General features: G+C 34.5%; 1 protein-coding gene across 1 annotated transcript in view; it reads right to left on the bottom strand.

Moving 5' to 3' along the window:
* Positions 1–738: 738 nt before the first annotated feature.
* The window catches only part of VWDE (von Willebrand factor D and EGF domains), a 63,895-nt gene continuing 39,172 nt past the window's right edge, over positions 739–25,461 (bottom strand). Inside the window, exons 17-30 of the mRNA XM_036010496.1 lie at positions 23,633–23,883; positions 21,931–22,150; positions 20,471–20,608; positions 15,941–16,471; positions 14,500–14,595; positions 14,324–14,419; positions 13,134–13,229; positions 12,455–12,550; positions 10,876–10,971; positions 6,857–6,952; positions 6,656–6,751; positions 5,787–5,882; positions 2,691–2,794; positions 739–1,025 (exon numbers count right to left, since the gene is read on the bottom strand). Coding sequence (XP_035866389.1) covers positions 993–1,025; positions 2,691–2,794; positions 5,787–5,882; positions 6,656–6,751; positions 6,857–6,952; positions 10,876–10,971; positions 12,455–12,550; positions 13,134–13,229; positions 14,324–14,419; positions 14,500–14,595; positions 15,941–16,471; positions 20,471–20,608; positions 21,931–22,150; positions 23,633–23,883 — 2,045 coding nt within the window. The 3' untranslated portion in view covers positions 739–992. The remainder of the gene's footprint in view (positions 1,026–2,690; positions 2,795–5,786; positions 5,883–6,655; positions 6,752–6,856; positions 6,953–10,875; positions 10,972–12,454; positions 12,551–13,133; positions 13,230–14,323; positions 14,420–14,499; positions 14,596–15,940; positions 16,472–20,470; positions 20,609–21,930; positions 22,151–23,632; positions 23,884–25,461) is intronic.

The raw sequence follows: 25,461 nt of genomic DNA, 5'->3' as shown, positions 1-25,461 counted from the left end.
CTACATGACTCCATTTGACAAAGGGTTATGTTCAAGAAACCTCCATGCTCGATAAGCCTGATTAATTTTAGTTCCTGATATACTTTAGGGAAAAACTGTTTATATTCACAATGCATTGCAACATGTCTCTCAACTCTCTCTTCTCATTCTTTTCTTTCTCCACTTCTCACTGTCCCTCCACTTATGAAATAACTAATGACAAACTTACATAGTGTTTTTTACTACCAGGCACTGTTCTAGGTAACTCGCATATATTGCATAAACATAGTTAACCCTTATAATGATCCCATGGTTAGGTTTTATTATTATTAGTCCCATATGACAGATGAGGCAACTGAGGCTCAGAGGGGTCTGATATCTGTTCACAGAGAGAAAAGTGGCAGGGACAATGAGAAGTGCACTGGGCAACTAGCCAGCAGATTATGAGCCTCAAAGCTGGTTGTCAACCCTCTCTCTTCAGGATCTCTTTCCTCTTGCCCACTTTCCCTTGCTCTGTGTCATTTTTTCTAGCCAGTAATTCTGTCATTTTCACTGAAAGATTCTAACAATCCAATCAGTATCCTCCATTTCTTTTTTTTTTTTTTTCACCCAGGACCCCAGGGTGCTGGAGGAGGGGCAGGAGGAGATTAGACACTTTAAACTCTTCTTTGAGGAAGTAGACAAGAGAGAAGCCGGGGAAGAGACAGGACGGTTTCTGTGGGTACCCATAGAACAGAGCTGGGTTGCTTTTTTTTTCTGCTAAAGAGAAATTAACTTTTCCCCCTATGTTTAGGAACCAAAGAAATATTAAAAACAAATCAAGTTGATGACAACAATGAGCCAATGGAGTAAAGCTAGAATGAAAATTGCAGTCAAGAATTTGGGACGGCAGGTTATATACAGCAAAGCAGGACATGGTTCTTGAGCTACTCTTGTGTTTTGTCTTCGTCTTCCTTCCCCATGACTTTTGTTCTCTTCTTAAAATGGTTTCAGCTGCCGTCTCAATAGCACCATTAGTGGGGATGAAGATCCTGTTCCTTATTTACCTAATGAGAAAAGATTAAATTGGTAAAGAAATACATAAAATTAAAATAAAGAGAAGTAACCTAGTTTAGTACATGAAAGTGGACTTGAAAAAATTTTGAAGTCACATGGTTTTCTGTGTGACTTTTCTGCCATAAAAATCTCTAATAAAATAACACATATGTGTTACTTGAAGGCCCCCTTTAAAAGGAGAACTCAAGGCTTTGTATTTATTTTTCTCAACAATAGCTGATCAAAGAAGTACTCAATAATTTTTGTTTTATGGTTTGCAAACCACTGTGATGTTGTGTTTTTCAAAATGGGGGCCACACACTTGCAGGCTGAACACCAGTGCTAGGGGAAAAACATTTACGCATCTACTTTGCTTCTAGGCCAGACTGGCTCAGTATCATGATTCTAAGAAAATTCCTCATCATTCTTCAACTTCCAGTACATCAGCATACTTCAAGACTCTTTAGCTTTTTGAAGCACTAAATAGTGTATAATTGCTTTTTAAATTAAAACTGATACATTTGACTTTTAAGCAATTTTCGAGAGTTCTGCTACAATTTTCCTCAGGATCATGACAGCCACCCTGGTATGTATAGAAACTGGGATTTAAAAATAATCTCAGCTGTTAATAGTTAGAATTTTAAGATTGGGGACCAAACAAATTCAGTTCAATTTTATGAGTACAGATATGACTACAGAAACTTTTAAAATAGATATTTTACCAGTTAGTATGGGCCAATTGTAGACATTCTAAGAAAGCATCTATTCTTCCTTTGCTTTCTTGATTTCTGAAATTCAAATAAATCCTAAGTCTAATAATGTAAAGAATTTCTGTACGGCTTTCCCTGAGGAGGAATGTAACAGTGAACAAATAAAGAGAAATAGCTACTGTTAAACAAATAAATGGGGACTGACAAGTGTTTAGTGGCACATGATCCACTAAAAGTGTTTAGGGCCACCCCCAAATCAATGAAGAAGTGATTCACTTATTTAAAAGTGGTAGCACTTTTTGAGAGGGATGAGGGTGGTCCCTTTTAAAAATTGTTATTGAATATATTGGGGTGACATTGGTTAATAAAATTATACACGTTTCAGATGTATAGTTCTATCATACATCATCTGTCTGTTGTATTGTGTGTTCACCACGTAAAGTCAAGTCTCCTTCCATCACCATTTATACCCTCTCCTACCTCCCCCAACCCCGCTTTCTGTCTAACAACCCCCATGCTGCTGTCTGTGTCGATGAGGGTTTTTTCTTAGTCCCTTCACTTTTTTTCCACCCAGACCCACAACCCCCCACCCCTGAGGGTGGTCTTTTTATCTAATATTTGACCAAAACATAAATTAATGGTGTCTTAACTATGTATGATAGAATATTGGCTCTCTTTTAGCTCCAGTATTGTAAAATACTCCACAACATTTGATGGTTATATCTACACATTGAAATTCCTTAAGAATTTCCAATTACACCAATATTTTTAATAATAAGACAACTCTATAATGACACAAAATAAGATTTTTAGATTTAATGGTAAATAGTAAATCCTTATATATTTTTTTATTTTGGAAATAAAAGAAAATAAAACATTAACAGGTGTCAGTTACTAAGTAGAATATCTGAGTAGATAGCATATGTCAATATTTAATATTTATTTTCTTTTTAAAAGTTTAAATACCTGCATTTTCCTTTCACATTTGACTCCTGAATATCCAGTGCGGCAAGAACACACATCAGGAAGTATACACCTGCCTCCGTGAAGACACTTTTGACTGCAAATTGCTGCAATACACACATTTTTTCAATTACCACCGTTTGACACAAGTGTTTATGACACATCCTGTTCCAGTGGTCCTAAGTTATTCAACCACTCGGCTACAGAAACAGTCATAAAAATCTATGAATGACCAACTGTTCGCCCATCTTCCTGTAACCAGAATGCAAACCATAAGCACATACACACTCACACACACCAAAAACAATACACCCAAAGCTCAACATAACAGTTTCACAATGACATTAAGACATCATTAAAGTAAACAAACTTTTCCTTGGCTACATGTTCAAGTATTTAAAATATATATATTTTTAATCTTTACAGAGGAGATTCAAATCAGTAACATAAGATGGCGTGCATAATTTGCTTTTTAACAATTTAGCAAAAATTTGAAAAAGACGATTTCAGTATGGACCACACAGTCAATTTTATACACCATCAGGCGTTTAAAGTGAAACAACTCTATTGGAGACTTTCTAAAGATTTCTACACTGTCTGTACCAAAAAGTTTTTCCTTAAAACCTCTCCTAATGAAATTTAAAATTGTCTCTATTTCAATATATCTCAGTATCATTTTTCTATCAATCTACTTACCTACCTGCCTACCTATCATCTATCTACATGCCCAACTATAGAGACAAAATTCTTATAATAGTGATAATTTCTAAACAACTAAAATGTTCCACGGAAGGGGAAAGGTCAAGTGGATTATAGTGTTAGTACTGTGGAACTTAATATATCATTTAAAGTTATGTTTTTAAGGATGTGGAAATGCATTTAAGCAATATTCAGTGAAAATAAGCATTACATCACATTATATGCAATACACTTTATTTTTCGTGGAAAAGGTATCTGCTTCAATAGCTCATGTTGGAAACTGGCAGTATAATTCGATATAATATTTCCTTTGGTATAAATGCAACATTTAAAGGTTATGTTTTCATCAGGACTGTTGTATGTGGTCAGGCAGGTTGTGTAATGCACAAAGCTGCACAGCTAAGCAGTGTTCATGTCACAACATCATGGATCTGAATAGTTATTAAATAATTTTCCAGAAAATGGTAACAGGACATCTTGTTCAAATAATGTCATCAATATTTAGACAGTCTCCAGATAGCTGGAAATAAAGCCTTTTGAGGAAGGGAACTTTAAAAAATCTTGTTCCCTAGCATATGTCATCAGTTTGGCTCAAATGAACGCATAAAAATTCCCTACAGGTGTGGACGTCTCTTATGTCAGTGCTTACGAAACGTAGTGCATCGGGATTTCAGAGAAGCTCAGCCAGGATCACAGCAACTTGCTGCTCAATATCAAGTGAGCTTGGTGAGTTTCTCTCAGAATTCTGGGTCTCCTTGCTCTTAAGTATCCGGCTATGGCTTTATTTAAACTGTGCTTAGAAAATTTTAGAGGTGGATAAAGGTTGAGATAACCCATGGAAAGAAAAAAAAAAACAACAAAAAACAAAAGACACCCTGGCTGGTGTGGCTCAGTTTTTTGAGCACTGCCCTTCAAAGCAAAGGGCCGCTGGTTCCATTCCCAGTCAGGGGGAATGCCTGGGTTGTGGGCCAGGTCCCCATTGAGTTTGTGTGTGGGGGGGTGGCACACAAGAAGCAACCACACATTGATGTTAAAAAGAAAAAAGAATTGCTGCTTTTAATTAATTTCAGCTTTTTAATTGGATAGATTTATAAAAGTCTGAACAAAAGCTGTGCTGTTTACATGACTGAACTCTCTTTAGTTCCAAAAAGGGAACACTTTCTTCCCCAGCCCGAGTAGCCAAAGATGTGGTGGTAGTTCAGACTTCACACCCGTCCGAATCCCGATTGGTAGAGATGGACGCCACAGCGTGTCCAGTGCGGTAATGTTACCAATCCCAGAGAAGCTGGCAGGAAGCGGGGGGAGAAGGGCAGGGTACCCTGCAGGGGTGTAGGGCTGGTTTTCCCTAAAAGTTTTTGCTCAAAACTATAACTCTCAAAGTTAATCTGGAAAATCATGTCTCAGAGGCCTACAAGGCCCACCACAGTCAGCCTCCCAGTAATATTAAGAGGGCCGAAATTAGGACCTTTGACACTTCTAAATTAATTTTTATGCACACAATTTGAAAAAACTGGCTCTAAAGTTTCGTCTCTTGAAGCTTCAAAAAGAGGGTTTAGATAAATAGATTAACCCATGTTGTTGGTTAGGTGTCAAACCACTTCTTTGAGTTATTAAAAACATCTGTCCTAATTTTAAAAGGGAGGTCATTTGGAACTTGTCAAAGACACACATAAATTGTAAATGCTTCCAGAGGAAATTTGGATCCAATTGTTCTTTTATAAACTAGTGAGTTTTTCTCATGGCTAAAAGGTTTCTGTTCATGCCTGCCTATGTAGTAAATGTGAGATAATTTTCTACCTTCGTATAGTGGTGTTAAAAATTAATTTAAAGGCAATGGCTTATAATAATTGGGTATGCTAAAATTCTTAGAAACATAGAAGCTAATTTAAATGCTTTTCAAGTTTGTGTGATCTAAGATTAATTCTTAGTAAATAAAAGCTAGCTGAAGTTTGTTGGTTTAAGCAAAACAGACATGTCTTTATTTTGCCTGAGTGTTGCAAAAACAATTTCATGTCAATGATTGACTTTTAGGTCTATAAATAATGTTTCTAGAAGTTATAAAATTTCCAAGCTAGAGGAGTCCTGTGCTTACTTAGTTTGAATTAGAAATTGAGGTGTTAAGGATTAAAATTTTGATATATGTAGGAATAAAATTTTGATATATGTAGAAGGCCCTCAGGATACTTCAAAAGATTTGAAATTGCATGGGAAGCATTGTTAAATAAGTGCTGAAAGCTTCTATGGTATATTGTATGGGTAAACATTGGTTGTAAATTAAACAAATATTAGGAGCTATGGGAAACCCAAGCCAGCTGCTTGGCTCTTCCCTGCTCCCTGACTAATAATTATAACAGATTGAGGTTTGGTACCTACAGTAGAAAACCAAAGCGGTAGGCTTACGTATTTGACACTGCGTTCCTTCCCAGGTGCTGGGGCAATGACATATACTCGGAGCAACACATTCACCACCATTTTTACATTTCTGAAAGCAGATAGCTGCAAACGGAAATATAAACAAGTTAAAAACATAATTTACTAGTCAAATCCTATCATGAACCACAACAATGTTCATTAGAGGAAAAAAGAGAAACAGTTAAAAGTTAATGATTAAAGAATCTTTTCCCTGAACATTTTATCCAGAATATTTCTGATGTCATTACTTATTCCTGAAAAAAACATGATTTTAATGGTTGTGTAATGTTCTGTTGATAAAGTGCATAGTGATTTAACTTTACTCCAATTTTTAGACATTTATGTTGTCCTCATTTTTCTCTTTGATCAATAAATTATAGTAGCTGCTAATTTTAACTAATAATTTATAAAAAGGAAAAAATAAAATATTTGAATGAGGAGAGCTGCCATCATTTAAAAAACTAAGTGGATTTGAGAGAAGCGGCACCCCACCTTGGGGGGTTCTGGATTGGATGGTACAAGATGGGACCACGGAAATAGGTCGTGATTTTTAAAACCTTCACCTAACTACCACTTAAGACTAGGAGACCAGGACTTAAACACTTGCTATTTATTCTGGTAACTGTTGTAGCCAGACTGGAAAATACATTATACCCTCTTCCTCTGCTAACTCGAAGGAAGGAGTTGAAAGGACTTTGCATTTTACTCAGATTTCTATTTCAAAAAGATATCACCTAAAATAGAAACAAATAAGCAAAAATAAAAACAAACAATAACAAAGAAAATGAGTTTGTCTTAAATTCTAGTTTATGTTGAGAGGATAGCATAAACCTTAGCATTTTGAGTATTCCTCTTACGTGTGTTGCATTGTTTCCCCATCCAGCCAGAAGGACAAGAACAAACGTTTGGTCCCACACATTTTCCTCCATTCATGCACACAGGATCACAGATGCCTTAAGGTAACAAAGATGAGCTATCAGCCTTTAAATAGCAATAGTTTTGCTATATAATGTGTTTGCTTTACCTGCAGTTGGCAAATATATGTAGAGGTGTCTTACTTTTTTGGCATCTCCTACCAGTGTATCCTTCACGACAGGTGCACACATTATTTCTCATGCAGTGGCCACCGTTCTTACAGGGAGGGTAACAAATAGCTAAAAGAATACAGAGCAGCAGTCTGTGAATCTTACACATTCAAACTTGTATGTTACATATTGTATCAGGTGCTTGTTATCTGTAGGGCCATAAGGCAGAGAGACATGCTATTAAAATAAAAAGATCACAATTGCAAGTTATTAAAATCATCCTTTCTAAATCATAAAATGAAACGCTGAGAGCTATAAGTTGCTAGTGGGTTGGCACAATTTGCAATGTACTGGTGAAGTGTTCAAAACAAATGGAGTCTTTGGTATTACAGTACATAAATTATGAACTTTATCTTATGTTTTACCATACTTTGGAGTAAAGAGTGAAATGATCTGGTCAAAATGAAGAAAATAAGTCAAAGTAAGAATGTCTCTCTTTCTGTGGTAGTTAGAAGAATCTGAAAAACCTGTCACATAATATTGAGAAAATGCTTTTAAGTTAACTTTTAAATACCTACTGAGGTAATGAATGCAGACCTTTATATGTGACATTTCACAGAGTGTTTGGTGAAAGTTTTTTAACAATACATCCTTGGCTTTGTTAGGGATATTTATTGATTAATTTTGAATGTGCTATAGCACCTTCTATATACAGTGTATGATTCTGTTCCATGAAGTTCAGGAGCTAATAGTCCTCATCATTTATGAGAGGATTATTATTGCTTCATGTTTCTTCTAGACATGACAACTGTATATAGTTGTTTTAAAAGTAATAATAATAAATACATAAGCAATTTAAAATTTAACTTTCCCTGAATAATAAATTAATGGACTTTAGATTGTCTTTTAAAAGTAAATGTCCAAGGAACTGGTTTTGAAAACAGGGATATTGCAGACTGACTCCCCATTTAAATTAGATCCCTCTTAAATAGGTGCTTTCTTTTGTTCCAAACACTGAAAGAAAAATTCAACTGATTTCAAATAGATGTGTAAATAAAAATAGTGTAGTCCTTCATGTAAAAAAAAACAACATAATTGAATTATTTTAGCAAATATATTCTTTTTTAAGTATTTTTAAATGTATTTTTAGTGATAGGGGAAGGGAAGGAGAGAGGGAGAGAAACATCAATGTGTGGTTGCCTCTCATGCGTCCCCTACTGGGGGCCTGGCCTGCAACCCAGGCACGTGCCCTGGCTAGGAATCAAACCAGCAACCCTTTGGTTCATGGGCCAGTGCTCAATCCACTAAGCCACACCAACCAGGGCATATTATTTTCTTTTGATTTTTATTGAATTTATTGGAGTGACATTAGTTAATAAAATTACATAGGTTTTATGTGTACAGTTCTATAACACATCACCTGTATATTGTATTGTGTGTTCACCACCCAAAGTCAAGTCTCCTTCCATTACCATTTATTGCCCCTTGACCTTCTTCTACCTCTCCCCACCCTTCTTTTCATCTGGTAATCATTGTACTGTTGTATGTGTGTATGAGTTTGTTTTTTGTTAATCACTTAGCAAATGGATAATCTTCATCTTTTTAGACTGAGCTTTTTTTCTGGTTAATGCTTGAGTCTACTTTCTCTGGTGTTTTTATTGCTACTTTTTATTATGGAGAAATGCTCTTTTATTTTCTGCTTCTTAATCTTTATGCAATTGAAGATTATTTCTATTTATTAAAAATATATTATTTTTATTACAAAAACACCATAGGAAATACCTATATTAGAAATTTAGAACTAAAAAATTAAATGAACAGAAGACCTATTTATGATGGGTAACTTTGTATAATCAATACTCATCCATTCCACAAAACTTGATTTATAGAGATAACATTACATTTATTCAAAAAAGTACATGTGATAAGAGTAAATATAGAGAAACGGATGGCACTACAGTTAGCCTGGTCATGTCTACCCGGAATCCCATTTCAGGAAAAGGAGATTTGGGAGAAAATTCACCTTCATATATATATTTACAAAATTCCTTCTAAGCTCAAGATAAATCTTTCATCTGAACTCCAAAGTGAGCCAAGTAGTCTGGCCTCAGCTTCTGTGTGGATCAGGCTAATGGCATTCAAGGGGTGGAGGAAATTGGAAGTTGTATTGAATCATCTCTCCAGCTACACATTTTAAGCCTTGGTTATTAATAGTGTAGTTTGACTCTTTCATGATGTTTCTAGCTCTTTTTCTATCTTTCTCTTTGAAAATCTGTAGAACCCACAGTATATACTCCTTATAGCTTACTCTTAACCATAGTCTGCCTGATTGTATTCAATGGCTTTTGGTGTGTGTACCATCTTTTCTTCCTACCAATTGGGCTCGTATCAGTCTCAAAAGGGCATGTGATTTGATAAGAATAAAGATAATATTTTTATTTTTTCTGCATCTCTATAACATGTCTTAATGACAATAATACTATTACTTAATAGTAGCTGTCAGTCCAGCTGGTACAGCTCAGTGGATTAAGTGAGGGCCTGCAAAGCACAGGGTCACCAGTTCTATTCCCCGTCAGGGCACACACCTGGGTTGTGGGCTAGGTCCCCAGTACGGGGTATGCAAGAGGCAACCACACATTGATGTTTCTCTCCCTCTCTTTCTCCTTCCTTTCCCCTCTCTCTAAAAATAAATAAATAAAGTCTTTAAAAAAAGTAGTAGCTGGCAATGTGTTGATCGTATGTACAGGTAGTTGACTGCATGTCTCACTTGTACCTGACAGCAACTGTGTGGTTCAAAATTGAAAGCTAAGATGGTTAAGCCCTGTAAACCTTAGGTAGAGTTTCAAAATCCACATCAGCTGGGAGGTTGTAGAGACTAGCTAATTCTGAAACCTGCTAACATGACATGTGTTCAATAGATCATTTTTAGTTCTCCTTGATAATTTAGAAATTTTCCTCCTTTCCCAATTATACAGTTGGCATTAAAATTTTAGAGAAATGTTTTTATATCTTACATTTAAGTATTTAAGTATTGATAGCATGAGAGATGTAAATTTTCATTTCCCATCTTACATTCTCTACTCAACACTATACCTATAACTCATAAACTTGGGTTTCAACTTTGTCTCCTGGTTTTTAAGATTTTCCTTAACTTTGTCTTTACTTCATCCATCTGGTTCCTTACAGGAAATCTGAATTAAAAGAACTCATTTCTTGTGGGCACATATCTAGTATTAGAGTGATGAGGTTTTGTTTTGTTTTGTTTTTTTGTTCTGTCTCAATTGAAAACCAAGACTCCTAGCCAAACTCCAAATAAAAGAATGGGATCAAATCAAAATGGAACATGGTAGGAAAAGTATAGATTTTAGGAATTAAATTATGATGTGTCCTGACATGCTTTCACTAAAAAATCTACCCTACACTTTGCATAAACTCAGAAATATGAAGATCAGAAAATACATCTCAAATTTCATTTATTGACCTTAATTCATGCCTACCCTGACAGCGTCAGGACATGCTCATTATTCTGAAAAGCCCTAGAACATCAGTGTTATGAGGGAAAGGATTAAAATAACAGACATCTTTCATGCGCCCACATCACCTTCCATGGTGCCATGCAAAGCTGACTCTGCATAAATGTTTAACGAACCTAAAGTCAAAAGACATCGTGAGGTAATAATGGACATCAGATGGAGCACAAGCCAAATGTTTTTGCTGTAAAGGCAACAAAAATGACACCATTTCATTATAATAAGCTGTAAAAAAACTTTGCTTATTTATTTTAAACTTTGGTCCTACAAAACTGCACAGACAACTGACACAGTTGTGAGCCAAATATATGTTGAATAAATATAACCATTTTTCATAATAACTCTGATATGTTTTTATGAAGTGAGCCTTCGGTGGCCAGAGTAGAACATAATATGAAATAGAGAAAAAAGTTGAAGAGCACCTTCCCTTTTTGAACTTGTCTCTTGGTATTCACTCAGAGCTTTGTTTATGTTTGTCTAACTTTGCCTTTGCATTTTTATTTATAAAGGAAAAATAATTACCATTCTGACACTGGGCACCAAAGAATCCAGTGGGACAGAGGCAAGTGTTTGGCTTATAACAGGAACCAGCATTGAGGCAAACAGGGTCACATGAAGCTAATGAACAGCAGGAGGGAGAGAGACCATAACAGTTTTATTATTAAAAAAAATAAAAGCTACATAGTACAAAATAGTGCATAAAGGAATATTTTATTTTTACTGCAAGTAAAACCCTTAATCTATAATTAATTAGACTTTTCCAAGCATAAGAAGAATAAAATAACTGGGTAATAGCTTTGCAAGTCTGTTCATTAAGCTTACAAATAAATACCAAGCTAAGAACGTGGAGGCTGTGGTTAGAACGCACAATGCCCTGGGTAAGCTGAAAGAATGACTTGCCATTATAAGACAACTCAAAAGCTCAAGCAGGATGGTCTGCAATCAGCTCAGGTACATACGGCCATGTGTACCTCTTCAACCCTTCTTCCCAATTCCAAAGGGAACACTACACTCAAGTCCTAGCACACTCGAAAACAATCTTTCTTTTTGCTTCTTTATCTTTGCTCCATTTTGAAAGGTGCCTTGATTTCATTATTGTTTTCTAAAATTACTTTATTGGAGTAACACTGGTTAATAACATTAAACAAATTTTAAGTGCATAATTTCATAATACAACATCTATATCCTCCTTTGTGTGCTCATCACCACATATTTGGCCCCTTTACCCTCCTCATTCTCCCCCCACTTCCTTCCCCTCTGGTAATCACCATTCTGTTGTCTGTGTCTATGAGTTTGATTTGTTTGTTCATTTATTGTTTTTTTTGTTTCACACCCCACATACGAGTAAAAACTTTGTTATCTTTGAAGCCAAATTTTATCCACTCTCTGAGGTCTACCTCAAATACATTTTTCTTCCAAACTGTACTTTCCAAAATTAATTTTCCTCTTCTCTACTTCCAAGGAACCGTGCATTAATTACATAACTTATTATAGCTCAACTTGTATCATAGTCTTTCTAAAATTGTATCCTGTGTCTTTTTCACTAATGATATGCTCCTTAAAATCAGGGCAAAATCAAATTGATCTTTGTTTCCCTTTGCATCATGCTTCACACATAGTTGGTAAGGAACAAATGCTAAATTAGATCTATGTGAGAAAAGCCATTAGATCCCAATGTATTAGATTAAACAGAGAATTGCAAACACTGCTGCAAAAGCAATAAGCCCAACAATGTGATAAATAAATGAAATCACGTGATGATGCCCACTTAACCAGAATTGCTTCAGTGTTTAATGAAATAGAAAATCTAGAAGATGCAGTACAAATATGTCTCTCTCCACCATAAGGCAAGTGGATGAAGAAAATATAAAACCCCCCAAAATATAATATTGGTTGGGTTGGACAACATTAACGCTGTTTATGGTCTAACACAAGAAAAGAAGGAAAGTGAAAGATAGGTTTTTAAAAATATGTCTGAAATAAAAACTTCATACCAGTCTTGTCAGATTAGTTTTATGTTTGAAGTGTGAGTCTTTAGGACATTGTTGCATTTAAAATGTGTTTTCACTGATCTATTTATTGAAAATATTTTTGACTTTACCTGTGCTGCAGGTGGGTCCATACCAGCCAGGCTTGCACTGGCAAACATCTGGTGTAAGGCATTCACCTCCATTTTCACAGTGCCTGTTACAAACCACTGAGATCACAGGATAAAAATAAAAGAGAGGTTAATTAGACTTGGAATTGGTTGTATTATTGGTTATTATCTAGCTAGCTCATAACTGCCAATTATATGTTCTAATTAATAAGATCAGAAAGATAAAAATAATTTATCATTTGGCTTTAAATGGTCTCTAATTCTCACATTCATTTATTTTTATTTTTATTTTTTACTTTTGCTAATAGAGAAGGGAGAAGTAGAAAACCATTGAGCTGAATGGTAAATAAGAAATGGCCATTTGGAAAAATTATTATTACTGATGAAAGTTTTCACAGACATGAATTAAATGACATAAACTTATATGCAATTCAACAGATTGAGTTCTTATCTAAAAAATTGGGGAAATGGTTATGGATAAGATCAAAAAGAAAATTGCTTCTAAGAAGAAACTTCTTTTATCTTAGTATTGGCACCTAGCACTTTCAGTAGTATGCAGAATGTTAACTGTTAGTAAATCATGAATGCATGGGTTTTACTTGGTGTTTCAGTTTATCAGTTAGCATCAAAGCCATCAACTATTCAAAGGAGCATTTTCATTATATGAGACCACTTCACTTACTTCTTTCACACCTGGGTCCCACAAAACCGTAAGGACAAGTACAGAGATTTCCAGCCAAGCAGGTGCCACCATGTTGACAAGGCGGGCTACAGATTTCTGCAGACACAGATTATGTTATTAAGACAGCTTTCAATTTTAAAAAAAGCCAGTTTATGTTTATGAAGCACAGCCACACTAAAAGCTTCTTGTCAGAGCAAATTATAATAAGCTCAATTGTCTTTTACTGTGAACTTTGGTTCTGTGGGATTCACTATGAGCTCACACTCTGAAAACACCCACAGATCATTAGCACATCTTGGTTTATAAAACTTACAGTTAACTGAATGGAAATATATAATCTTAGCTTTCTTCTGGAAAGTGAAACTTGGACTTAATGCATTTTCTGCCTACAAATAGAACATTTTTATATTTCCATAATTATTTTCATATGCTACTGATACTGTTTCTGTAGTTTGTTCTAGATTTACTTTAATTTGTTAATGTGTACCTTGTTTTGAAAGCATTTAATGTGGCTCTGTTTTATTAACAATTATATTACTATCTACCAACATATGTTTTTTAAAAATACTATTTATATAATAACAAATTTGTTATTTAATATTATCCACTTTAGGAATAACATTTTATAAACTCTCCACTTAAGATTTCAACCAAGCCCTGACTGGCGTAGCTCAGTGGCTTGAGCATGGGCTGCGAACCAGAATGTCGCAGGTTTGATTCCCAGTCAGGGCACGTGCCTGGGTTGCAGGCCATGACCCCTAGCAACCGCACATTGATGTTTCTCTCTCTCTCTCTCTATCTCCCTCCCTTCCCTCTCTAAAAAAAATAAATAAATAAAATCTTAAAAAAATTTTCAACCAAAACAATGAAATTATATGGCTACAGACATTCAGTACTCAGGTGTCCTTTGCTTGAAGGTAAGAATATTTGTAGGGATATGGCAACCTATAGCTAAACCTCAAAAAATTATTTCTGGAGATAATTTTTCCAATGATAAATAAGCTGTTGCTCTTTGAATGTCTGTTTTAGAAATTTACATTTTTTTAATGTTCAAATAAGTTATTTTAAACATTAAAAATTTTGACTCACCAACATTAATGAATATGTACTTGTGTATATACAGTAAAACTATCTTTAAAGAAAATGTTTTATTTTAACACTATTATTTGATTTCCAATTTGAATTATTACCTTCATCACAGGTTGCTCCACCATGTCCTGGAGGACATTCACAAATGTTAGGTTTAATACATTTTCCATGGTTTTTGCAGTCAGGATGACATACAGCTGTATAAAATAAAGCTCATAGTTAGAAATATCAGTTATCAATTAAATTAATTATGCAAACTAATGAATGTCATACCTACCAGTTTGGCAGTTAGAGCCAGTGTAACCAGGTTTACATTTGCATATGTTTGGGGCCACACACTCCCTCCCTTTTCCACATGGGTGTCTGCAAATGGCTGCAAAAATCAAAGACAAAAGGGTGAGCTATTGGCACAGTCTATACATGTTGCCCATAAACTTAATCATAATAAAAGTAAAATTCTCTTAAATTTGGAAAATTTGACACTGTTATTAAACAATAACCACTACATTTATCCATGAAATTATTTTTCTCCTTATATTTGTTTTACTACTAGAATGACTGAGAAAAATGATTAATAGGGTAAGAAAGAAGAACCATATGGGTAATTCCTCCCAGAGCAAAACCTGATGTTAGAGATGGCTGCTAACCATAAACGGGATTACAGGCTTTTCCAGAGGGCAGTGTTGTGTCAGATACTAATCAGGCAAATGTTGATGAATGGGAAAGATAATCAGAATTTCGAAGATGCCAGGAACACGCCATAAGCTTATAGGTTTGTATTCCTAAGCTTCTATAGCTACCTGATAAGTTCTGAATGCATGAGGTTGTTTTGTTTTATTTCTTAATAATAATGTCTTATATTGTAAACATATACGTTTTTAAGATTATTATTATCATTATTCCTACAGAAAAAACAAATAAACAAACAAACAAAAAAACAACAAGAGTTCCTCTAGGGAATATTAAGAACAAAGGAATACTCCAACACGCTATTGTTTAAGTAAATCTCAAATAGATCAAAACAAAATACCAGTAACAAAAAAAATAGCTTCTGTGTTGTCAAAGCCAAACATTTGATTTGCATCAGAGAAAACAATGCTGATAATTGTACAAAAAAAAAAGTAAACACTTTTTTCAAAATTAATGTGATGCCCAGCTTGTTTTATTCTCAAGAGTTGGGGGAATTCTGGAGAAACCTAGTTTATGCAAATAAACAAGTATGCCAGCATTAGTAATTTAAAGGGCTAAGGCCCACTGTGAGCTGAAAAGAATCCAGACCACAATGTTAGTCACATCTTTATTTCATCTCTTTAGCTGCTTAGTTTCAGGAAAGTTAGTTAGCCCTCTCAGGCCCTGCTTTCTTATATGTGTAATCAGAAAAAATAACACCCAATTTGTGGGGTCCTTGTGGATTATGTGACAAACCTGATAAAAAATGTTCCCATTGAACCCGGAACACAGTAGGTACTCAATAAATATATTTATATTACATAGTTATAATTCTATGAAATATTTAATTTAAAAAATAACTCAAGAATGCCTGTTAATTTTTGAAATGTGAAAAAGTATAGGCAAATAATAAATATATAAAATGAATAGAATTAGTGAACTAAATGGAGTAAATAGAAATTAATAAATAATAGAAAACAAATCTTTTTAAATACTTCAATGTGAACTAGAGAGTTTTCTCTGAATCTTCTGAAGAGTTTTCATACTACCTCTACAACTGATTCCATCTCCGTAAAATCCAAAGGGACAGCGTCCACACTGGAAGTGACCATCTGTGGTTGGCACACAGGAAACCCCAGGAAAGCAAGGAGATTTAGCACAAGTTGATATTTCGGTTGACTTGGGCTTTTTTGGTAAAAAAGTGATGGCAAACCCATTCTTATGCTGTGTGAAACCTTGGACAGACTTATTAATTTTAGAATTATGTCTTCCTGCCTCTGTTTGCATGGTGCCCTGGGCAACATTTTCTTCGTCACGGGAATGGTTTGTGTTAATGCCTATAGCACTACGGTTGTTCACAGAAACTTCTAACTCTCCCAAACTGAGATTTGTACTCAGATTATGATCCACATGTTTAAAACCTGGTATCTGATGAGAAACAGGCTTTGAATTATTCATTCGAGTTGTAACTGATTTTAATGAGAAGTACGAGGTGGTGTTGGTTTTGATAGTAGCTGGACTATGGGTAGAACTTGTACCAGTTAGTAAATGCTCTGCTGATGGTGACTGAAAATTTATACCTAAACAAAAAGAGAGAGAGAGAGAAATTTTAAATAACAATATTTATTAATCTCTGCTTTTCCCACATTATTGAATGTTGAGTAATTCATTCCTTAATTTAATACTTATTACATGTATAGCACTATACTAGGAGATGTGTAGTGATGAGGAGTTGTCCCGTGACTCCTGCCTTCAAGAAACTTATAATCTATTTGAATACACAGATAACACTAATGTTAAACAGCGTAACAGTTAAAATACAACAACTAATTATTTTATGAAGAGTTAGAAATAGTCAGCAAACATTCATGACCACTTAATACACATTAGGCTTCAAAATAAAAGAAAGCCCTGACCGGTGTGGCCCCATTGGTTGGGTGTCTCTCTGCAAAGCTGATGGTTGCCCAGTGCATCCAGGCCAGGGTACATGCCTGGGCTGTGGGTTTGGTACCTGGTTGGGGTGCTTATGAGAGGGGTTGATGTTCCTCTTTCACATCAATGTTTCACTTGCTCTTTCTCCCTCCCTTCCCCTTTTTCTAAAAAATAAGCACAGCTCCCTCCCTGAGAAACTCAGTGTTGTTAAGGCTACTAGAAAGGGGAGGACAGAAACTGAATGTTCATATGAAAGTTAATTGTATGAGTGCTTTTTTGTATGAGAGGAAAAGACTGTGACTCTAATCCTTTTACCAGCTCAACAAGATGCAATTTTTTTATCCCCATCTTTATTGATTGCTCAAGTACGAATTAAACATTTTTGTGTGTCTTCTTTTTGAGGTGGGGGGATCAGTTCTGCATTCAATGGTACTTTATTTTCCTTATCCAGTAACTCTTTTTAAAACAATTTCTTTGGTATGGAACAATCTAATTAATTTTACAGTATGGACAATTTTAAGTGGAGATTAGATATGTTTCCCCTTAATACTTTCTACCATCAACTTACAGTTGATTGTTGCATTTTTTTTCATGCCCAGCTTCTCATATCCAGTATGAAAACAGGGGAAAACAAATCAAAAGCAGGAAAAAAAACCAAAACAACAATAAAAAATAATTCTTAACATAGTTGACAAATAGAAACAAGGTCAATGAAAGATTTTTAGTAATTTTGAGGACTTTGTAAAACACAGAAAGCACAGGAATTCAGACTAACAGAGAAACAGGAGTGTGCCAAATATGAGTCAAAACAAAATAACACCAATACGGTGATTAATCACAACACAAAGCCCAAGAGGCATCTTCAGGGAACCTGGTTTCAGGTCCGAGACAAGATGTGTCTGTCCTCCTCCCCGTCCTTTGTACCTGAAGGACTGCTCCTTCCTGCTCCAACTGCTCTGTGTGAATCATCTTCCTAGGAGAGTTTTTGGTGTTAGGATTGAAGGAGGAAGTGGAGAAGAAATGGAATTAATTCCAGATTACAAAATAATATAGTAGAAGAAATGAAGGAGTATATGTATTATATTTGCAAATACACATTAGCAAAACACTTTGTTTTATTTTGAAATTTAATATCTTAGGGTTCAGGTTAAAGTATGCATCAGAAACACTGAAAAATTACAATATAGAAGAATCGTGAGGGGGTATTTATCTTAGCAATATTAAAGTGTATTATTAAGCCACACTAATAAAAATAAAGCATTATTGGCATAGAAAGAGACAATTAGGTGATAAAAACATAATAGAAATCTCAGAAATATATCTTAAATTACATGAATTTAATATATAAAAATATAGTATTTAAATTCAGTATGAAAATTTGGCATATATAATTTTCTATTTTAAATATGGCTTATTGTAATAAATGATTATACATAACTGCTTACTTATCTGGGAGAAAAATATTGGGCCTCTAACTCACAACATAAATTCCAGATGTACTAAGAACTAAATGTAAAATATAAAATGATTATAAAATAATAAATATAAGAAAATTTAAAAGATTATATGTATAACTTAGAAGGTACTTAAAATGTACACTATAAACAAAGCTGAAATAAAAGATGCCTCTATTTGACTACATAAAATGTCAATAGTTCTGTATAACAAGACAACATAGATCAAGGCAAGCCACTGAGAATGAAGAAGGTAATTTTAAGAAAATGTAACATTAAAGTACTCCTGCAAATCAACAAAAAGTCAAACAAGAGCTATGAAGAGACAGTTAACAGAAAAGCAAGTCTAAATGATTATATAAAAAAACAAATAGACAATCTCTCGGTGGGAAGGTACAATTAAACAACTTTGGAGATGAGAAAAGAGAGAAAGCTACATATATGAGGATAATTTTAAGTTAAACAAGAATACTTCATATGATTTTAAATCATATATGATATGATATTAAATCATATGAAGTATTCATAAGAATTTAAAATCTTGATGAGACACATGATTTTACAAAATATAAATGATTAAATTGACTGAAGAAGCAATAGAGTGAGTAGATGATATAATAATTACAATGAAAGAAATGAAAAATAATCTAAAATCACCTCCCAAAACAATCTCAGAACAGATGACCTGAATGGAAAAACTTTTACCAAATAATCAAGGAAAGAATATTTTATAAAACCATTGCAATGCACAGAAAGAGATGAAAAGTTTTATAAACATTCAATCAGAGTGGCATAATTCTATAATAAATATTTATAAATGCACATAAAATGTAAATGAAATACTAGCAAATCAAATGTACTACTGTGGTTATATATTACTGTATCAGGATTAAACAGACTTGTATCTCTATTAACATAATTATATTACCTAATTACATGAATATATCAATAAAGAAAATAATATAAAATGTCAAAATGTAATTTGATACATAAAACATTCTAAATAAGTTAGTCTAAGGAAATGTTAACAAATTATAGCAAGTTAATAAATGATACTGAAAAAGCATTTGATAAAATTTAAAATCCACTCCTGCTTTCAATCACTGACCAAGTATTATCAATTCACTTCTTTAGTGTCTCATTTCATTTGCTGGATCAGAATATCTTCATGTCCATATGTATTTATAATATTGTGTTAACTTCAGACTTAAACAGCTCTTTACCTACAAATGGTCCATCCCCCATACTGCTCTTAAATACTTTCTCAAATGTGAACCTTAATTCTGTTTCTCGTGGTGTCTTAGTGGCCTGGACACCAGCTACCTCGGTAACTTCCAATCCTGTATCAGTGGCCCTTCCCCCTATACCTCAGGTTTTTACCAAATTGCTCATTACGCAAGGTGTGCTGTGACATTTGTGTGTGTGAAGCCACTGTACCTTTGCCCCTGCTGTTTCCTCTGCTTAGAATGCCTGTCTCTTTCTGGATGAAATATAACAGATTTAGCTATAGTGACACTGTCTTTTGAAACTCTTCATTATCCTTCCAGGTAGACATGATTCCCTGGGTAGTATTCCTACTAATCTCTCTGGGCATTCTATCAAAGACACAGAACACCGCCATGACTGGTGCCACTCAGTGGGTCGGGCATCCTGCAAACTGAAAGGCCCTTCCCAGTCAGGGTCAGTGCCTGGACTGGGGGCCAGGTGCCTGGTTGGGGGCACGCAAGAGGCAACCCATCGATCAATTGATCAGTGTTTCTCTTTCTCTCTTCCTCCCTCCCTTCCTCTCTCTCTAAAAATAGATAAATAAAATCTTTAAAAATGTTTAAAAAAATTTAAAAAGACAGAGAGCACCATGTTCAATTATGTGACTCCATGTCATATTCCCTGCTATTAAACTCAGTAAGAGGAAATATATACAGGATGGGACAAAAATAGGTTTACAGTTATTCATATGAAAAATAATACAATAATAAATAATAACAAGAATAAACTGTCTTTTGTGTACTCACAACTGTAAACCTCTTTTTGCCCCATGCTTGTAATTTTGCATTCCCTGCATCTAACTTAAAGCATGACAGTTAATGCACATATATTCAATAAATGCATGACTAAAAGGGAGAATGAAACCCAGTGATTTAAATTAATTAAATTCAGCAAAAAACATTGTATGGCAGAAAATAGAGACTTTACCATGACACATTTTTCCGTCACCATGAAATCCTTCAGGACATGAACCACAGTGATAGGAAGCAAAGGTATTGAAGCATTCTGTTCCCGGAAAGCACGGTCTGGAGTCACACTCATTAACATCCTCCTGGCAGTTTTTGCCTAAGTGAAATACAGATTGAGAGTTCAAATTACTTAATTTGAAAGCCAATATAGGACTAATTCAGTGCTCATTATTTGAATTCTTTTACTTTTTATGTAGGTCCTCCTAAACCCCCCAAAGCTGTCACATATTAAGTATACTGTTTTAAAAATTTACTATATAATGAAACATAAAGTTATTAGATTCTATTTAACATTAAACCAAACCCTTCAATTATATAAGATCTTCCTATAAATAAGGAGACTTTAGAAGTCAATTAATATTTTAAGGCAAAAATTTACCATGTTATAGTAGCAATTTGAACTTTGTTTTAAAACTTGGTGATTAAAAAAACAATTATAAGAATGGTTGTCAGCTTAGCTTAAGGACAATTTATTCAGTCCAGTTATTGCACTGGCTGTGAAATCCATGAAAACGTTACTATGTGCTAGGATAGTCAGTCTTTCCTCAATGAAACTTTTTGAGGTGAAGTGTTTCTCTTTGAAATGTTAGCAACTTCTTTAAATGAATAAATTCACAGTCATTAATGGATGGTAACTTCTATTATTGTAGAAATTCATGAAGCAATTGAATCATCATTTGAATTTTTCCAAATGATGTAAGTTTATAAGTTTGTGGCATAATAGTCCAAAATGATAACATTGATATTTTAAAAAGCTAAAGAAAATTTTAAAAGCACCTAAATATCCTTCAAAAAGTATCAGCTCAACAACTTTGTATTAACTTATTTAATATTACATCTATTTAAATTAAAGAAAACATTAATATGAGTTTTTAGAAAACCTTGGGAAGTTAAAGGTTGTCAGTTATATACTTATTTGGGGTTTCTGGAATCAGATATTTTAGGGCAACTAATGAGTTAACAAGTATGTTATCATTTCATTTGATTTTAACTCTAACTTTATACTGTGATATTTCTAAGTTAATAAATGAATAAAACCTCTCTTAAATGATAATTTTTATATTTCCCATGGCAATTTTCTTTCTTATTCTATATTATATTTCAATAGTGGTACATTTTAATGTATTTCTACCTACCAGATAATGTTAGAAAGCTACAAAACACAATGTAAATATAGAATATTTCTATCAAAATTATAAAAATGGGCAAAATTTTAAGAATGCATGAATAAGCAATTTACAATAAAAGGAGATATGGATAACAAATGTATTTGTGATGACTTTTACTAGAATTTTAAAATGTGTATAAAAATCTTTAGGATCATACATTTGCTTGAGTAACCTATAGATGAAGGTTCCAAGGAGCTTTCCTTTTTTATTTGTTCATATACTAATTTGTTTATGAGGAACCCATACTTACCTTTAAGCTCAGGTGGACACTCACAGGAATAACTGTGGAAGCCACCAACACATCTGCCAAGTCCACAGGGGTTCGACTGGCACTGAGTGACATCCACTTCACAAAGATCGCCCTGGAAACCAGGTGAGCAGACACACAGGTATGCCCCACTTCCTAGAGGAGAGTTAATATCAGACACACATTTTCCACCATTCAAGCAATCACAAGACTTCACAGTCAACTGAAAAAGAAACAAGAAAAATAAATGTTTCATTTGTAGTAAAGTCATCTTCAGTTTATGTCCCAGAAGTCATGACAGGAAGGTATGTTTGTATACAAGTAGGACCAGATCATGCATTTTTGTAAATATGTGTATATTTAATATACAACAGTATTTAAAAATAGTTTAATAAGGCAATTATGCCCATTGTCAAGGGCATAGCCAAAATATAAATGCTAAAAATGTTTTTTAAATATTACATGATGATTGATTTCAGTAATGCAAACAGGAAAAAAAAAATAAGATGAAAAGCAGTTAGTCCTCAATCTAGAGAGCAAACAATCACTTGAGTACCATGGTCAACACGGCGTAGTACAAACTGCCCTTCACAACACTACTTCTATTTGAAAGTGTTTCTTGTGTTTCAAATGAATACAGAGCACAAAAAACAATATTGGGAGCTTATGACTAATATAGTCAAAAGAATCATCAAATGAGAAGTATAACTCACAGTAGTTATTTCAAATCTTATATTTACATTCTTGATTTATAATTCAACATCTAAAATTTCTTCACCTGAAGGAAGAAGGTATGATGATCCTGAGATGGAATTACCTTCCAAGAAGGGCTCCTTGTGGTTAATTGGGTTCAAATTCATGGCCAGAGCCTAGGCACCATTGTGGGTGGAGGTCTCTTGTGCACACTGTATTCCAGGGAAAAATTTATAGACTGACTTGCTAGCCTCTTGCTCTGTGTTCCTGTCATTTGAATTAACACTTATAAGGGAGTTCCTGGAATTGTCTTTCAATCAATGGGCTGAGACCTGCCCTGTCCAATCAAAACTGCACAGCTATATCCTCATTTGCATCTTTACTGACCAGTCAGAACAGTTTCATAGTGAACAATCAGAATACACCATTCTGACCAAGCAGGACAGTGTTATTTGGACCAGTCAGACCGGGCATATTTCGATTCCTTATTGGCATTGAAATGAATCAATCAGGGACCAGAGTGAGAACTTTTTTTATAAAAGTGAGCCTTCCCTTTGTTTTGACAAAGCACTTTAAGTTTCTTCTCAAGGTTGTCTTCCTGGTTTGCAAACTGTTTACTTGAATAGTTTCTCCTTTTACCACACTGCAGATTGGAACTCCTATTGGCATTAGACTGATGGCAGTGACCTTTTGTTGACAGGTATTATAGTTTAATCACAGATCTTTCCCAAAGATGGACATGAATGAGTTCTCTATCCTCATCACAGTTAAGTGGTGAAGAAAATGTTCTAGGAGTCAGTAACTTAGATCCGTGCTCTAGACTTGAAAGTCTCTGTACGGTTTTAAATGTTTACAAAAATAGTCATAATTTTGGCAGATTAATTTTCCATGAGATGTTTAATAGTTTAGTTACTCTTCATGAATTAAGAGTATAAATTATATTTTAAATTAATAATAAATTTTTAAAATTTGTTAATTAATTGAGTCTCATTTATGCAATTTTAAAGAATACCTCAATTGTGACTTTAGTTTCAGCATTGCAGTTGTCGCTAAGATGTAGAGTAAATGGCTGGGGAGTTTGTGACTCTGCTTTCCACCTAAGGAGTCCTGCAGAAGAGACACTTGCTCCTTCAGGACCAGCGTACATGGTGAAATGGATGTCAGAGCCTTCCGGATCGAAGGCCATGAGCTGGTACACAAAGTTTTCTCCATAAAATGTCTGTAATTTGTCTTGCTGTATTTGAATCACTGGAGGTTGGTTGTCTGTAACAGAGAAAATATTTATTTTTGTACCTGTGCAGAAAAGCAAGAGGAAAAACGTGATACAAAGAACCCATTGAGACAGACATTGTGATAAAGTTTGAACTCTTGAAATGTCTATTACCCGTCTTCACTTTTTTTAACATTCTGAATAAATTCAGTTCCAATCTTAGATGTAAAAGTAACTGCCAGGTACCATCTTCAAGCTTTGCTATTACAGTTTGAAAACATTTCGAATATAGCATAACATACATTTTCATCACCCAGACAGATGGGATGTACCTCCTTCTTTTTCTGAGATTGCTTAGTGTTGGCAATCCCACTGCTGGCTCTTTCCCACTGGCTCCCGTTTGCTCTCGGTCCTTTCCAGCTTCACTTTCCCTCTTTCCACCTCCTTTTCTCTATTTCTCACTTCCTGTGCATGAGTGGGTTATTCATTGGGCGCCCCTGAATTTCCCTGGCTGTTCATGCCTCCCCAGTTACAACATTTGGGAGCCATTTAGTCATCACCAATGCTCTGCTCCTCAGAAGTCCTTCAGTGGCTGAGCTCACATACTGGAATGGTAGCTATTTTAGGGGGCAAGGAATATGTTCTCTTTATGCTCATGGAAATGTTTAAAACATAGTTTTATTGTCTTACATTTTTAAATGTTTCTCTTTCTTGTTCACCTGCTTAGTAGATAGAACAACCTCATTTCATTACACTGGGCACAGACACTTTGCTTGCATTAACAAAACCCTGATGCCAAGACATTGTAGTTCTGGCTCCCATTCTGCCCTTGAATATATATCTTTACATAATTTACTGATTTTAATTTCCTCACCCACAATATAAAGGGTTCAAAATAGATGATATTCACAGACCTGTCATATCTTTGAAATCTGTGAATCTATAATGAACTAGTCATACCAAAGCCATTAAAAACAAAGACAGCAACTCAGAAGTTATATTATGTCCCCCCTTATTTCTTACACTAAATTCGTTACCAAATTTCCATTGTCTTCCCATAATACCCTATGAGCCTTGCAGCTGAACAATGAATCACATGACATATGGTCCGCTATAGTAATGAAATTTGCACATGCGATAACATATATACTGATATTACAAAGCACGTATAAATATAAGGTTGTAGGACCCCTATACATAAAATTACATGGGGCCAGGGAGTAATTATATCTTGTGTCTTATGATGGCCTTTTGACTAAGGAAGAAGAATGTGAAGAATGCCAGTGTAGAATCACACAGCTGTGTTTAGGGAAGTGAAGAAATTATATGGTACATGACTATAATTTAGGGTATTTTGGGGCAGAACAAAGAATCCAGAAATTATTTGCCCAATATTATGTTCAGAGAGTCACAGAATAGTGAGGCTGGGAGGCACTTTATAGATTATCAAGTCCAGATAATCTTATTTAACAGGTGATAAGTGCATGGCAATTGGAACTTAATTGTTTAACATTAAATATCATGTCATAAAACTGAAAAGAGTTAAGGCTAAACATAGAATGGAAACCTTTGGTGTCAAAGGTGATCACCTTATTCTAAACTCACTGAGTTTTACTGATGAACATTTTTGT

This window comes from Phyllostomus discolor, chromosome 10 (assembly GCF_004126475.2).
Source record: "Phyllostomus discolor isolate MPI-MPIP mPhyDis1 chromosome 10, mPhyDis1.pri.v3, whole genome shotgun sequence".
NCBI classification, from domain to species: domain Eukaryota; kingdom Metazoa; phylum Chordata; class Mammalia; order Chiroptera; family Phyllostomidae; genus Phyllostomus; species Phyllostomus discolor.
This window is presented reverse-complemented; position numbering and strand designations above follow the sequence as displayed.